Source organism: Mustela nivalis (genome assembly GCF_964662115.1).
Source record: "Mustela nivalis genome assembly, chromosome: 11".
Classification (NCBI taxonomy): Eukaryota; Metazoa; Chordata; class Mammalia; order Carnivora; family Mustelidae; genus Mustela; species Mustela nivalis.
The window spans coordinates 67,481,423-67,498,228 of NC_139030.1; the positions used below are offsets into that span (position 1 = coordinate 67,481,423).

Here is a 16,806-nt window from a genome sequence, read left to right on the forward strand (position 1 = left end):
CTCCGGGACCAGCAGCCAGCAGAAGGTTCCGGATCCCCAGCCTCCTGCTGCGGTGTCTGTCTGGGGGTGGAAGGAAGGGTAGTTACTGCAGGAGCAAGGGACCCCACATGTGCGCTGAGCCCGCGCTCTCTTGCAGGGCTTTCCAGGGAATGCCAACGCGGACAGTGTGGTGCGCCACCGGCTGCGGCCGCCCCTGGAGGCCAGGCACCTGCGCTTCCTGCCCTCCGCCTGGAACCCTGACGGCCGCATTGGGATGCGCGTGGAGGTGTACGGATGCCGGTTCCGTAAGTGTGGGCGCAGAACTAGGGCGCAGAACCACGTCCATCTGGGAACGTGGGGTCCTTGGCACAAATTCAAAGACGCTTCCAAGAGAATAGCCTCCAGGCTTTTCTCAAATTCCTCAACAAGGACAATGGAATCTCTTTGATATTATTGGGTAACTCGGAGATGAAACTGTTAGGTTTTGTTTGTTTGTTTTTAAAGATTTTATTTATTTCTTATTGCAAGAGGCAGAGAGTGTGCCCGCTCAAGTGGTGGGGGGGGGGGCAGAGGGAGAAGCAGACTCCCCACTGAGCAGAGAGCCCCGTATGGGACTCAATTCTGGGACCCTGAAATCATGACCTGAGCCGAAGGCGGACGCTTAACCGACTGAGGCATCTAGGTGCCTGTCAGGTTGTTCTTATAGGATCTTCTTATTGAGTGTCTGCCTCTCTCTCTCTTCCCTGTCTCTGCCTCCCTGTCTCTGCCTCCCTGTCTCTGACTCTCTGTCTCTGCCTCTGTCCCTCATCCTTCTGTCTCTATCCCTCTGTTCCTCTGTCTGTCTCTGTCTCTCATCCTCTGTCCTTCTGTCTCTCTGTCTCTGTCTCTCTGTCTCTGTCCCTCTGTCACGGTTTCTATCTGTCTCTGTCCCTCTATGTCTGTCTCTCATCTCTCTCTCTCTCTGTCTCTCTCTGTCTCTGTCCCTCTGTCTCTCTATCTCTGTGTCCCTCTGTCTCTGTCTCTATGTCTCTGATTCTATGTCTCTATGTCTCTCTGTATCTGTCCTTCTCTCTATATATCTCTCTGTCTCTGTCCCACTGTGTGTCTGTCTCTGTCTGTCTGTCCCTCTGACCCTCTATCTCTGTCTCTCTGCCTCTGTTCCTCTCTGTCCCTCTGCCTCTGTCTCTCTGTCTTTGTCTGTCTGTCCCTCTGTCCCTCTGTTTGTCTCTGGACACACAGTCATGTCACCAGCCCAAGGCCTGGGGGCAGGGAGTGGGCCTGGCTGTCAGTGACCCTGAAGAGGGCCCACCCCCCCTCACTGACCATGTGACACTTGCCGGACTTGTTCTGTGGGAGGTTTGCCGTGGGAGGTGGGGTCTGCTGTCTGCGTCAGGAGGAGAGCTCAGGATGGTACAAAGGGGACTGGTGGGGGGATGGGAGGAGGCCAGCTGATGGGCTCGAGGATGGGGGTGGCGGCCATGTGGTGTTTGGGGAGCCCCAGGGTCACCAGAGTGAGGGTCTGGCCAGTGTGCTATGTGGACCAGCACTACCAGCCCTGCACGGGGGACCGAGGGACCCCTGAGCCAACACTTCATCCGCAGCATTCCTCCTGCTCCGTCCATGGCCTCACTCTGTGGATTTCCAGACCACGAGAGCGCCCTCGGGCAAGGACCCTGACACTGGCCGTCTTGGGCCTTGTGCCTCTTCCACTTGGGGAATGCGCTCTGATGAGGCTGTGCCGGGACCCTCCCTCCCAGACGTGTGGCCACGGCCCTTTCCGTGGGACCAGCGGCAGCCCTGAAGTCCATGCAGCCCAGCTGGAAGGGTCTGAATGAAGCCCAGCAGGTAACCTGTCTCCGCCACGTGAGAAGCTGCCAGTGCCCCCTGACACGCAGTACTCACCGCCTCTGTGTCAGCGCCCTCAAGCGACACAGGCGTGCTGATCTGCTGTGGGAAGGTGTGGGCCTCCTCAGCAAGCTGCTCGGAGATGCCCACGCAGCCTCATGTTCACACACAGCAGTTCTGCGTGCAGGTCTCGGAGGAATCCTACCCCTCCCCCCACGCATCCCTCTGTGGCCACCACATGCTGCACTCCTGGACGGGCCATGGTCTCTCTTGCACACCTGGGCTCTCTCTCCATGCGCTCGGCAGACTCCTGCTGCACCGAGCAGCTGAGGGCAGGCTGAGGATGGCCTGGCGGGCTGCACGCTGGTCAGGAGGGTCTTTCCCATGGGCTTCCAGGCCACAGCTCGGCCACCTCAGGGCCCCTTCCAAGACTCACCAACGTCTGCCGGCACCTTCTCGCTGCCTTCCGGGCCAGGATCTGGGAACCCTCATCTGGCTGGAACTGGAACCATCCCTCCAACCGTCTCCAAGTGTCGCACGTTAGCCTGGTTCTCTCTCTCAGTGGAAGCCCAGGCACCCCCTCTGGGTGACCCAGGGCCACCTCACCCCCAGCCACTGCCAGCCCCATGACCCCTCCTTCCCAGTGCACGCTGAATCCTCGTCATCCTCAGCTCTGACCCTGCTTTGGGTCCCACCGCCGCGCTCCACTAAGTTGGCCACGGCGGTCCTGAGGGCCTCTTGATGGGTGCGATGCGGCCTTAGATGCAGAGGAAGGAGCGTGCCTATGTCAGACCCAGCAGACTCACCAACAATCTCCCCATCCCCCACCCCGTGCACCAGGCTGGAGAGGCTGCAGCCAGGTTGAGTCCTAATTCTTCCCACTCTTCCTCTGACCTGCCTCTCTGCGTGAGCCCCGCCCACCCCAGGCAGCAGAGAGGAACTGGGTGCTCCCCAGGCAGCCACCATCCCTCTGTTTTGGTTCTCTGAAAGCACCAGGATATCTGCAGTCAGCACAGTACCTTTGCACAGACGGACCATACACCTACAAACCTCAACCTTCACCCTTTGAAAACACATACTTTTCAAGGTGTAACATACACGAGGGAAAATATTAAAAACCTAAGTGCACAATTCTAAGTCTTACAAGAGCCCCTCAGTCCCCTTCCTTCCTGGCACTCACCCTTCACCCCAGTGTCGCTCTACTCTGTGGGCCAGCATCCCCTGTTTGTAGCGTTCTGCACAGAACACCCCCAGGAGTATTGCTGGTGCCTGGCTTCCGTCGCCCACCCTCCACGGCCATGCCCTGGAGTCTGGATCAGCCGCCGTGTCTCTACCTCCACAACTTTCCTGAACACCCTGGCCAGGCTGGGGTCATGCTGACACGCTCCCATGGCAACCCACGCTGTCCCCATGGCAACGGCACCATCCTGGAGCCTTGTGGTGACTGCTCATTAGTCTGCCGGTAGGATACACGGATGAAAAGCAAATGCATTGTCAGGCATGCAGCGGGCAGGCCACGAGGCCACCAGGAAAGGGTCTGCTCCTCACACACAGCGTCTGGACCAGCATAGAGCAAGGCCAAGGCCTCCAGGGTTAGGGTTGTCTGGTTAAGCACATACTGCTTGAGGGAGCAGGTGGGCTAGCCCATGCTGTGCCCCCCAAGTCAGTAACTAATCACAGCTGGTTCAGCCTCTGAAAATGAGGGTCCTTCACGGTGAGCCACCAACAGACCTACTGGCCCGCACCTGTCAGCTCTGAGACGGCTGCCCCGAGGCTATGGTAAGACAAAACTGAACAGGGTGGGAGGGAGACAGACCCACCTTGAGAAGAGCTCAGGAGAGCTGATGACGTCTTATGTAATAGGAAGGCTTCTGTGTCTGACGTGGGTGCAGACCATCTGGGGAAGCCAGGCTGTGAGGCTACCGCATGCACGCTGTGTTTCCTGACAGCGGCCCGTCCACCCCGGGCATGAGTGCCACCACCAGGAACAGCGGGAGTGTGCAGACTCCATGCAGCCCATCTGGAAGTGGACGTGTGGGCCCTTTCCTGCGACCACTGACATCGTGATCCTTACAGAGGACAGGATTAGTGCTCTGGGTGCCCCGAGCTGCCGGTGGGCACTCTGCTAGGAGACTTGGGGCAGTTCTCAATCACACTACCCCACAGCACCCTGGAGAGGGCTTTCTGGCTTCAGGACCCTCCACAAAAATAATTACGTCTAAACCCTATATCAGTTCCCTGGTGTGCTTGCCTAAGTGTGCGCACAGTCATGTGCGTGCCTGTGTTTGTGTAAACGTGTGCTCACATGTTCTTGTGCGTACCTGTGTGCTCACGTATTCCTGTGTGTGCACTTTCATGCGTGTTCCTGTGTTTGTGTGCACATGCGCTCACATGTTCTTTGTGTACCTGTGTTTGTGCACATCTGTGCTCACATGTCCCTATGTTTATGTACCTGTGTGCTCACATGTCCCTGTGTGTATTACATGCTCATGTGTTCCTGTGTTTGTGTTTGTGTACCTGTGTGCTCACGTTTTCCTTTATTACATACTCTTGTGTTCCTGTGTTTGTGTACATGTGTTCTCACATGTTCCTCGTGTGTGCCTGTGTTTGTGCACACGTGTGCTCACATGCCCCTATGTGTGCATGTACATGTTCAAGTGTTTCTGTGCATACATTTTCCTCATGTGTGCCTGTGTTTGTGCACATGTGTGCTCACATGCCCCTGTGTGTACATGCTTATATGTTCCTGTGTTTGTGTACATGTGTGCACAGATGTTCCCATGTGTGTGCACTCATGTGTACCTGTGTCTATACACATGTGTTCACATGTTCCTGTGTTTTTGTTCACATGTTTCCTCCTCCTTATTTTCTGTTACACCAAGGCTTGTGAGCCAGAAAGTCCCTTGTCTGCTGCAGCATGGTCGAGAGGACCCAGAGGGTGGGCACTGGGACTGGCCATGCCTGCTGCAAGCAGCCACCTCAGCCAGCAGCATCCAAGACAATAGGGGCCCGAAGGGGTCTGTGGGCACTGGGTCACAGGTGGGGGTCCATGGGTGAGATCGATGGGTGCTGGTTCATGGGTGTTGGGTCACAGGCAGGGGTCCACAAGCCCTGGGTCATGGGTGGAAGTCTGTGGACTCCTGTGCAAGGCTAGCAGAGAAGTCTGTGCCCTGACCCAAGGACAGGGAAGATGCACAAAGTACTATTGGAATGCAGGCATGTGCAAGCAGCCCCTGGGATAGGCAGGGCCGTGCACTGTCAGCCCAGTACCTGACTTTTCGTCCATGCTTCTCATTCAGAAGAAGTAACTGGGGAGATAACCCACCTTTAAAACAGAATGAAATATTTACTCATTGTGCACCTGGTAAATGAATTATTTCTAGGTACAGTAACAAGATAAAACATGAATTTTAAGAAGATATCCTCATAAGATGGGCAAGCATCATTCCAATGGCTTATTTTGCATATGACGTGCCCTTTAAATGACACACACATCCCCATGAAGCGACCCCAGACGACAGGCTTTGAGTTGTGGGGGTTTGCTACATGCAGATGTTTTCCAGTAAATACGGTAGCATGCCGTAGGGGTAAGACCTCTTCCTTATGATTTTCTTGATGTCACCTTCTTTTCTGGAGCTCACTGCATGCAGTGATTCAGTGAGCAACACAGATAACATAAAAAATGAGTTGCTAGTTAGTAGTCGACAGCTATCAGTGGTTAAGTTTGGGGGGTGGTTAAAGGTTATATCCAGGCTTCTGGCTCCATGGACAGCAGCACCCCCAATCCCCAGATTCTTCAAGAGTCTACTATATTCTTGGTTTTGCCAGAAATAAGGTCCATGAAGGAGTAAGTCTCTCATTTTGTCCTGGAGGAAACTGGCTTCCATTCAATGTGCCTACCAGCCGTCGATGTGCATGGAGCAGCGGGGACCACTGGGTCTGGATACGTGGGGGTTGCGGCCTGAGGGTGGGGGCAAGGTCAAGCCATTATCCTCGGGGGCCCCAACGGCTACCGTTGCTCCAGACAGGCCCCTCTTGTCTCTTCTGTCGTCCTGTGAGCACACCCTCTGCATAGCCAGCGTTCCGAGGGCTCGAGTCCTTGCTGGGAGGGTTTTTCTGGGATAACTGCTCCCTCTGTGTGAATGGGCTCCCTGAGCACGACCTAGCCCTCGGGCGACCCGGCCCCTGTTCCTCTGTGTACATGGAATGTGGAACACGGACACACTTTCTACAGAGCACATGAGCACATGTGCCATTTGGGTCCAACAGCCACCAAGAAGAGCCACAGGCATCTGGCTCAGGAAAGAAGGAGCTTCTTATTCTCTACGGCCCTTTACTGTCTGCCTCACTGCCCTCGGAGACCCCATGGTGAGATGGGACCTCCCTGGCACAGTCACCTCTGGCAGGGACAGTTCTGCAAAGGGAGCAGGAGTCAGAAAGCAGACCCACTGCTCTGGTTCCCACCAGCGGATGGGACATGGAAGCCTCCGCGGCCTCCGATACTGTGTCTGTGTACTTTTGTGTGTGCTTGTGTGTGTGTACCTGTGTGTGCTTGTGTGTGCACGTGTGTGTGAGCCTGTGCACCTCTGTGTGTGTTCCCCTGTGTGTGTCTGTGTGCATGCCTGTGTGTGAATGCACCTGTATGTGTACCTGTGTGTGCCTCTGTGTGTCTTCCTGTGTGTGCCTCTGTGTGTGTGTGCCTGTGTGTGCACCTGTGTGTGTGCCTGTGTGCACCTGTGTATACCTCTGTGTGTGTACCTGTGTATGCTTCTGTGTGTGTGCACCTGTGTGTGTGTGCCTTTCTGTGTGTACCTGTGTGTGCCTCTGTGTGCCTCTGTGTGTGTGTGCAAGGCCCCACACATTTAGATACTTCAGTGAGGAGCAAGCTAATACTTAGAACAACTTTTATCATCTTTCCTGCAGGATCAGACGTGATGGACTTTGATGGAAAAAGTTCTCTGCTTTACAGATTTGTTCAAAGTACCAGGAATCCAGTGAAAGACATCATTTCTTTGAAATTTAAAACAAGGCAGAGTGATGGACTTCTGTTGCACAGACGGGGCAGAAATGGAGACTTCTTCACCCTGGAATTAGTGAAAGGGAGGCTCCTTCTGATCACCAATTCAGGTAAAGGGATGGGCCAAGGAACTCGATAATCTGAATTCTTAGATTTAATTTGTACCCCAGTATTTTTATACCTAATCTTTTAGCAGGTATTATAGATAAGGGCCTAGACTTACAAATTCTGACTCTCTTTTGCTTTAAAACATATTAAAATGTAGTAACTGTTCCAGGAGATGGTCACTGGAGCTCTTCATATCCAATAAACACACCTATGTCATGGGACCCAGGGCTTCCCAGCCTCACTTTGCACCAGTGACATTTTGGACCAGATAAGTAGCCTCTGCAGGGGCTGCCCTGTGCAGTGGAGGGTGTTTACCAGCATCCCCGCCCTCCACTCACCGGAGGACGGTAGCACAGCTCACACCCACATCCTGGCCTGTGTCCCCTGGGGGAAAAAGCTTCCCCCGGAAGAGCCACTGCCTGGTGGCCATCGCAGAGCTCACAGCAAAGACTGTACCTCCGAGGGACGCACACCTGTAATAAAGGGAAGTGGCCGAGAATAGCCCTGATGGACAGGGTGTCCCAGAGTCAGATGCAGCAGCTTCACGGGGTCACGGAAGCTTGGTCTGGCAGGACCTAACGGTGCCCATTTCCCTGGCCAGGCACTGCTTCACTCTCGCCATCTGGCCCTGGGAGCGTGGCGCTGGGCAGTCTGTTGGACGACCAGCACTGGCACTCGGTGCTCCTCGAGCATGCCCGCCAGCACATGACCCTCTCCGTGGACCGGCACTCCAGGCAGTTCCAGGCACGGGGACAGCTGAGTCACGCAGACCTGGATCCTGAGGTGCAGAGTCTCTGTCAGTCATGGCAGGGCGTGGGGTTTGAGTGCAGCGTTGCCTGGACAGAAGGGGGAACCCTGCAGAGAAATGCCTTTTCTCGGCACATGTGGTTAGGGCTTAACCGTGTCACAAGGGAGCCACTGTCCTGGGCACCCTCTGAGCCTGACTTGGAGCACGGCCCACTGCGCTCAGCATGGCCCACGGCACACATCCAGTCTCACTGAGCTGACCTGAGCAATCCCCCTGGCATCCTACCTAGATCCGGAGCTATCAGCTAGATCCTATCTCTCGGTCTCATTCTTCAGCTTCCAAACACACCTAACGTATTCGCAGCCCTTTGCACACATGTACCTAAGTTATACGAAGGTATAACAATTCATGCCATTCGTGTAAGATCTTGTCAGGCTCACGCACTATTAAAAGAAGCTAAACACTAAAGCTAAAATAAAAATGTGTTTGGCAGAAATGGACGATTGGCAGTTCCTGTCCTATATTACATCATTCAGGATTTTATTGCCTACACTATGAATTGGCCAAAATAACATTATATTCTATACACAGATGAATGTAAATTCCATCCAGAGATATATAAGCTGGAAAATCATTTTCATTTTCTGCACAGGCTTCCTTTTGCACGGGTTTGGGTTACACAGATCAGATGTCCCTTGCCATGGACACACAGGTGGGACCCTCCCCTCACCTGGCAGCCGGTTTGATGAGCACCCCAAGGAGACCAGTTCAGCTCATACTTTACAGATGGGATGGCTGTCTTGGTCGGCTCCCTGGGACATGGGGAGGTGCCCTTAGGAAGAGCTGTAAGGGAGGGTAGCAACAGGACAGGGAGGGGCTCCTGTGGGGACCCTGGAGGGCCCACCTGCACCTGCCAGCATTAGAGAAGACCCCTTGCGGGGACAAGACTTCCTCAGCACTCGAAGGTGCAGAGCTGATGGTGAGCAGAGGGCCTGGTGCTCTGCTCCAGGGCCCGCGTCCAGGCCACCCTGTACCTGCTGTCCCGTCATGAATATCAGTAAGCCCTTTCCTCCCGAGGGTCCCAGTGAGATGCTGAACCACACTTTCCCCTGATCACAGATGAGGGAGCTCCAGCCTGCCAGACACTAACAGCAAGTAAACCATTTCAGAGCTTTTGCTTAGAAATTCCTTTAAGGTAGTGAACACAACACCCGATTATGCAGAATTGCTTACCTGGGCCTCTTCCTGCTACGCCTCTGAGTGATGAATGTCTTAAGCAAGTTAATGGGAAATGACTAGAGAAATATTATTGATGTCATTTTTCTTTCTAAGATCAGCTTCGGAGGGATTTTAGCACCTGGAAAATCTGTGACATTTCAAAGAAAACACTTCGACGGATGTTTAGAAAATATTAATTTTAATGGAGAGGATATCATTGATTTGGCCAAGAAGCACAGACCCCAGGTTCTCATCAGGGTAAGAGTCTGCCTGGGGACAGAGGGTGGGGACTCGGGGGAATGAGGGCCCTTGTGCACGCCTGAGTGACGTCAGGTTAGGGGGATGTGACTCATGTCACACCCTCATCACCTGAGCAAGAAACACAGACCAAAGCTCACTGAACTTAGAGTTCTTGTTTAAATCTGAGACGAAGACCCACGTCTCCCATTAAAATGTCAGCTAGAGATCCCATCTTAGCTTTCCAGAGAGCAAAGGTAGCTGCCTGCAGGGACCAGTCCCCTTGGCAACGGGGGTTTCCTCCGTGAGCGATGGGAGCACGGGCCACCCCACAGGAAACCTGTCCCTCCTGCACCTCGAGTGTGAACACAGCGTTGGCCGCGGGAGCTTGGATACACACATGGATCGATAAGCTGGCATGTTTTCCGTGGCCCTTGAGACATGACAAGGAGGGTCTGTGTGGGGTGTTGGCATCCGAGGCTGAGCCCCGACCGGTCTCCCGGTAGCTGGGTCACAGGAACAAGTATTCAGGCTTTGGGTCCTTGCCTCCCACCTTCAGTCAAAACACCCGTCTGTGGGCTCTGTCGGCTGTGTGCTCTCCCGAGAGGTGAATCTTGTTTCAACGGGCTTCACGGGCTCTGGGCTTTGTCCTGGCTTCGCGCAGAGTTGCACAACATGTGGCCAAGGCCTGCACTGGGCTGAGCAGCTGGTCTGTGTATCTTGGGCCTGGGGCATTGGGTGGGCAGGAGGTCATGCCGGCAGCACCACACCCTGCGATTCCAGCTGGGGGGCCATGGGTCTGGGGGCCACAGTGGGGGACTGGAGTGAGAAGCAGCCCCCCTCCTCCAGGGCCTCCTCAGATCTGCTTCCTGTCCTCAGGGAAACGCCTCCTTCTCCTGCTCTCAGCCACAGTCTGTGCTGGTCACGTTTCCGAGCGCTGGGAGCCGCTTGGTGTTGCCAGGCTCCCCGGCACAGGATGGGGTCTCCATCAGCTTCCAGTTCCGGACGTGGAACCAGGCGGGGCTCCTGCTGTCCCGCCGACACCCTCGCGGCTCCATGGGCTTTGTCCTCACGCTCAGGGACGGAGCCCTCAGACTGGGCCTGTCCCCGTCTCCAGGACACGTGAGGAGTGACATCATGGCAGGTAATCTGTGTCCCCAGGCTGTAGCCGGCATGGCTATGTCGCCGCAGGGCCCATGGGAATTTCACACTCTGATTCAAATGTGACGTTTGCAGTCTGTAACATGCTCGGGGTCCTCACACCCAGGTCCCTGTGCCCCATTACCTTTGGACACAGTCCCTGCCATTCACACCACATGGCACCACAGGCCGACCCCAAGGTGGCCGTCACAGCCCAACCTAGCCACCTGGGGAAGAGGGAGTGCCTGAGAGCTCCCCCCACTCCATTCCAGGGAACCCTATGCTGTGCCCTACCCATCAAGCTGACCAGACCCCAGGCTTACGTCCCAGATGCCTCTCCCTGTGCTTCTGCTCTCTGAGGGAACGTGGCCACAGGGAGCCTGTTCTTGACCTTTGGTGTTGGTGGAGAGGCAGCTGCCTGCCTATCAGACCTGACGGTGCCCGCCAACCTTGCCACCCCCAATTGTGCGTCCAGAAATGTGGTGGGTCCCCGGAGGATAGCATGGTCAGAGGAAATACTACATCCTGAAGACACACCTGCCCTCTCTGCTGACCTGCTCCTGCCCCCAGGCAAGGAGCCATTCTGGTTGGACACATACTTTGAGGAGGTTTTCAAGATAATTGCTAGTGTCCTAAAACAATGTTCTTCATGATGCGTGACGGCGGATCGCTCCTGGACTGAGGACAGGAAAGAGGTGGGGCCTGTCTGCTCGCTGCTGCCCATCAGGAAGTCAGCTACTTCTGGGTCTGTGGATTGGCATCGGATCTGAGGGCCTCAGGCAGAGGTGGGGAAGGGATGGGGACGGACCCCCAGCCTGGCGGTTGGGACCAGTGGGGGGTCTGCACACCTTCTCAGGAAGATCCTGCTGGCCTGTGATGAACCACATTTCCTCAGTGGCACTGGCCGCCAGGCACTGAGCATGGACCTGGAGGGCCACTGGACCATCGGCATGGTCAGAAGTGGGGCCACAGTGGGCTGGCACAGGAGGTCCCCATGGGCGCCACCCTAGAGGGCCATGTCTGTGTCCATGAGCACACTCCTGGGAGGACCAGGACCCATTGGCCTTCTCCTAACCATTGACCCTCTGCTGATGGGCGGAAAGCAGACTCAGCCCCCTCCGTCCATCCTAGAACCTACCTCAAGAGCCATGCAACATGAAAACAAGCAGAGAGACCCTGGGAAGGTAAATATGAAGCCAGGGCACACACTTCAACACACAGCCTTCGACCCACGTCCCTGAGAAGGTCGGGGCTCCACAACTGCCATTCCCCCCATCGTCTGGAGACAGATGGCCACTTATAGCTTACTGAATGCTAATAGTGGGACAAGCTTGCAAGAGTGAGCTCACGAGAAAGAAATCACTTACATGCAGTATCTCAGCCGTGAGCTGCCTCAGAGACTCGCTGGCATAGAAAAAAGGTTAATTTTTGTAAGCCACCAGGACCCCATAGTCCATGGGGATCCCATGTGCCCTGAGGAAGCTTCTGTCCTGGCCCAGTTTAAGACTTTCAAAGAAATTGCTTCAGGTCAAGTCCCACGAAGAACCAGGTCACACTTAACCCCTCAGTTGGTGGATTTGACAAATTGCTGGAAGATTGCGTGTGATAATTGGCATTCAACTCTTACAATCCTGTTTCCATTCAACCCCTGGGGGTGGCCTGAAGCTGCACCCTGCCTCCTGGGGCTCCATGTCCCTGCAGGTGCAGCTTCCTGCTGTTGGCCATCCTGGCCCGGGGCTTGGTCCCAGGGATCAGAATGTAGGACAGCCAGGAGCTTTGCCTAAGTGACCAGGACAAAACTTCAGCCCCCGGAGGTCCCCTGACACCCACAAAGGGCAGACCCACTGTGCCAGCTACAGCATGGGGCAGCCAGTCCACAACCCCCAAGGGGCAGAGGCCCTCAGCCAACAGCCCATGAGGATGACCCCGAGACAACCCCAGAGAGTGGGGCTCTGGTCCCACCTTGTTGAACCCCCGGAGCAGACCCCAACCTGAGCCAGCACCTGCCAGACCACGGGGAAACCAAACTGCAACCAGAGGCACCAGCCAGGTCCAGATCCCCGTGAGGAAACTACCAAACCAGGGTCCACACATTATGTCTTGATAAATAATCAGCGCACACCAAAGCACTGGATGTGGTTATATTCATGACTACAGAAGACAGGCTGTGAATGTGAGCCCAGAATAGACAGCCGGGGTGCAATGAAGTCTCCCCACCCCCTTCATGCCACAGCCGTCCCTGGCCCGTTCTCCTACTAACCCCAGGCCTGCGTCTGGCCCCCACGAGCAGCAACTGACAGCCGGGCACTTTTCCGAGCGCTGCCGGGAGGGTCCGGGACAGCAGTCTTTAATGAGAAGGACATATTTATTTAGAAGTCATTGTAAGTCAAACTTTTCTGTTAAGGAAGGGTGGCTTTTCCCCTTGGTTACCAGATATTTAGGATGTCCAATGTCCCTTAAGGTCCTCACCTGGAGTCAAGGTGAACTTGTGCTGGACGTGAAGCTGAATTAGGTCCCAATTTGAAAATGTGTTTGAATAGAACACAATTGGGTCATATTTTCAACATGCTTTCCAACTGTGTAAATTTTCATCTTGAGTTGTTTACAAATACTAGTTCCACCGGCTAGAGGTCAGAAAGACTTCTGTAGGCCACAAAATGTTCTCTCACTCTGTCCCTTTCGAATGTCAAATGTGTGGGACCACAAAACAGCCCCTGGGGAATCTTAGCTTCACTGGCTGCTGAAATGTTTAGCTAGGTGCCTTTTCTGGCTCATGCTGTGTTTAATCTCTGGGCTGAACCCTGGACAACCCAAATGGACTTTCCTTTTCCATTTTAAAAAATCAGTGGAAAAAGAAAACACACACAGAGATTTAAAAGCAAAATCCAGATGCTTGACTTCCAATAAAAAACTGGAAATCTGGTAACCCCAAGAGACCAATGCTCCTGCATGGGGTCCAGCTGCCAACTCAGCCAGGCCTAGGGATGAGGGGCTCCCGGCTGATGGGGAGAATCAGAGTCACAACCCCAACCATCCTACCCAGAGCCTCAGCAGAGGCAGGCCCGTGATGTTGGAAACACCCCATGTGACCCTGGGACCAGACCAACCACCACCCAGGACAAGTCCCTCAGCCCCTCCTCCACCCAGCATCCCTTCCATGGGAACCCCCTGATCTTGCCGGGTGGGGTGGTCAGGGTCACAGCCCCCCATGTGGCACTCCATTTAACATGAGCAGCCTGGAGACAGACAGGTCGGTAACGCAGGGAGCTTCTGGCCCCATATCAGAGGGTATTTGGAGACCTCATGGTGACCTGGCAGGAACTACAGATATCCCCTCCCACGGCTTGCCCATGGTGGGGGTGGGGGTTGGCCATTATGATGTGTCCCCCGCAGAGACTTTGATTCTTACATGAAGGGTATGAGTAGCAGAAAAACAACATCAGACTTCCTTGCATCTGTTCCAGAATTTAGAGAACAGGTACTCTTCCATTTTTTTCCCCCAAAGGGTAAATCACATGGAGGGGGCAGGAAGGTGTCCACTCCAGGGGTTGCAGGGGTCCTGGAGGGACTGGGTTCCTCCACCCCCACCCCAGGTCCCTGTTCGTGTGGGACTCAGAAGTTTATGTCACTCTCTGAAGCACCATGAGATATGTGATTCACGGGGATGTCTCGCTGATCTCCATTCCCATGTGCTGGACTGAATGATGGGCAGTGGTTCATGGGGGTTTCTAGCTGATCTCAGTTCCCCGGGTGCTGGACTGAACGATGGGCAGTGGTTCATGGGGGTTTCTAGCTGATCTCAGTTCCCCGGGTGCTGGACTGAATGATGGGCAGTGGTTCATGGGGGTTTCTAGCTGATCTCAGTTCCCCGGGTGCTGGACTGAACGATGGGCAGTGGTTCATGGGGGTCTCTAGCTGATCTCTGTTCCCATGTGCTGGACTAAATGATGGGCAGTAGCTCACAGGGATTTCTAGCTGATCTCTATTCTCTGGTGCTGGACTGAATGATGAGCAGTGGTTCATGGGGATCCCTAGCTGAACTCTATTCCCAGGTGCTGGACTGAATGACAGGCAGGGATTCACAAGGGTCTCTCACTTATTTCGGTTCCCTCAGTGTTCGACTGAATGACAAGCAGTGATTCACGGGGATCTTTAGCTGATCTCCATTTCCCAGGTGTTTACTAAATGATGGGCAGTGGTCCACGGAGGTCTCTAGCTGATCTCTGTTCCCCAGATGCTGGACTGAATGATGGGCAGTGGTTCATGGGGTCTCTAGCTGATCTCCATTCCCCAGGTGCGGGACTGAATGACGGGCAGTGGCATTCGGTCTCCCTCACAGCCCGGAGGAACCAGCTGAGTGTGGTGGTGGACCAGGTTGGGGTTTCGGCGGTTAACACAGCGTTGCCTCTAGAGACCCACGCAGATGGTTCCTATCACTTTGGAGGTGAGTGACAGGGCTGCGACCCCACTAGCTGGCACCCACCCGATTTCCGCCTCCCTTGCCCCTGTCCTGTATCTGATGTGACTTTTTTCTACTGTGTCACATGTGGCAGATTCCCTGAGAGGTTGGCAGGTGTGATGGACTGTACTGTTTCCTCAGCAACCGTCCTGAGGCATAATTTATATAAACATGTGAGAGTTACTAGGACCCTTGTCATTAGAATGTCCTTTTCCAGCTGTATGTGTGAGAGTCTTAGTCTTGATCACCCCCTTCCAGAGAGACTCCCCAGTTTCCTTTCCCTGCTGTCCCTCTGGTCCCAGGTACTCTTGGGTCACAGGAATCCCTGGCAAGGCTTTGAGAGGTCAGTGGGTTAGGGTGGCCCCCAAGGGTGAGCATCAGCGAGGCTGGTCCTTCTGGCCCTAGGCAGCTCCCAGCCAGCCATTACGGGGACAGGGTACCATTTGCCATGTTAGAATTCTACCAGTGGGTTTGCTGTCTACTTCTCCCTCAGACCAAACCTTCCTTGTGGGGTGGCTGCTGGCATACAACTCCGAATTTTCCCATTATGCCTGCTAGACGATTCTGGATGCCCAGTCCCCTCTGCCTAGTGGAATCCCCTGTGGTTCCACTCAGCTGATGGCATGCAGCTCTGGGGGACCAGGTGGGAGCCCAGGCCCACGCTCTCCTCTGAGAGGGCTTACTGGCTCAGGGCACTGGTCCCCGGGGAACAGCGCCCATGGCGGGACTCAGGCAGGGGGCACAGACAGCTTCCCTGGGCACTTTGAGGGCAGAGTCCCTAGGCGTGCCCCCAGCAGGTGTACAGTCGGGGCTGGCCTACTGGTGGAAAGAACCAAAGGCCTATTTCCTCACACCTGGCATAGACTTCAAGGCCGTTGTTTGGATGCCGCGTTTGCTGTCACACAGACTCAGACGATCATGATACTAAGACGTTCTTATAGAAGATTAATCTTTGATTATATGTTTGACCAAGTTGCCCTGTACAAATCCAATTGCCATAGAAAACCAATCCATGTCCCTTACTCTGCGGAGGCTGGCTTTCAGGACAAACCAGCTGGAACAGGCCCCACACCTGGGGCCGCACGCTGCTTCCAGAAGACGGGCAGGTGCCCAGTCACCTTCCCGCCAAAGGCCATCTTTCCAACATGGTGATTTCAATAATTTGTCCTTATAATAACACAATCTATTCCTTCATTTCTAATTTTAAACCCATGTGCATTTAAATTGTTTTGTTTACGATGCGCAACATCAGGAGGAGCTAATGCTGTCTAGCCTGCTGTGAGAAAGACCCAGCTCCAAGTTCAGCCTGAATTGTAGACGCTGTTTTTCACCCAAACCACACTTCAGTGTCACCCACCCTTGCCAACCTAGAATCTCTGTCCCCAAGTGAGCACAAGTACAAGGGGGTCCCCATGCCGGAAGCCCGAGACAGGGACGAGCCGCCCTCCTCCCGGACGGGACGGCCGGTGCTGACCCTGCCCCTCTCTGTATTCCCACCTCTGAGCCATCAGGGTGCCTTTCTTCCGGCTCCGGGTCTGAGTGTGAGGCCTCACTGGCCGGATTCCAGGGCTGTCTGAGGCTCATCTCCATTAACGCCCAGGAGGTGGACCTGATCTCCGTGCAGCGGGGCGTGCTGGGGAACTTCAGCAGCCTGGACATAGACTCCTGCGGCATCCGAGACAGGTAAGCAGCTCGCACGCCCTGTGCTTGGGCCTGTGATGGCTGATCACAGGCGCCCACAGGTGGGTGCGCATCCTCTCCCTCCGGGTTCTGGTATCCCCCTCATACCCCTTTCCCTTGCTGCTCACGGGGAGTCCAGCAAAGCAAGAAGACTGCTTGTAACTGTGTACAACCCCTTCCTTGGCACGATGGGATTTGGGAGGAAGGAGCTTTCTCTCGGCGGCTATTCTCCGGTGTTCACAAGCGTCTTCATCCAGAGCACGCCGTGTAGACATCGTGGCGATGTCCACGGCGAGAGGGTCCATAGCATGTTCCTGGACAGCAGGAATCATGATTATCAGGTGCAGGAGACCAGAATCCTGCTGTGGTCAGGGT

At 54.8% G+C, this 16,806-nt stretch overlaps 1 protein-coding gene across 1 annotated transcript in view; it reads left to right on the top strand.

Moving 5' to 3' along the window:
- LOC309844097 (contactin-associated protein-like 4) overlaps window positions 1–16,806 on the top strand; it is a 127,104-nt gene that overhangs the window by 61,867 nt on the left and 48,431 nt on the right. Inside the window, exons 4-10 of the mRNA XM_082690279.1 lie at window positions 137–284; window positions 6,748–6,951; window positions 7,551–7,732; window positions 9,030–9,173; window positions 10,032–10,296; window positions 14,587–14,736; window positions 16,263–16,434. Of these exons, the coding sequence (XP_082546405.1) occupies window positions 137–284; window positions 6,748–6,951; window positions 7,551–7,732; window positions 9,030–9,173; window positions 10,032–10,296; window positions 14,587–14,736; window positions 16,263–16,434 (1,265 nt within the window). The remainder of the gene's footprint in view (window positions 1–136; window positions 285–6,747; window positions 6,952–7,550; window positions 7,733–9,029; window positions 9,174–10,031; window positions 10,297–14,586; window positions 14,737–16,262; window positions 16,435–16,806) is intronic.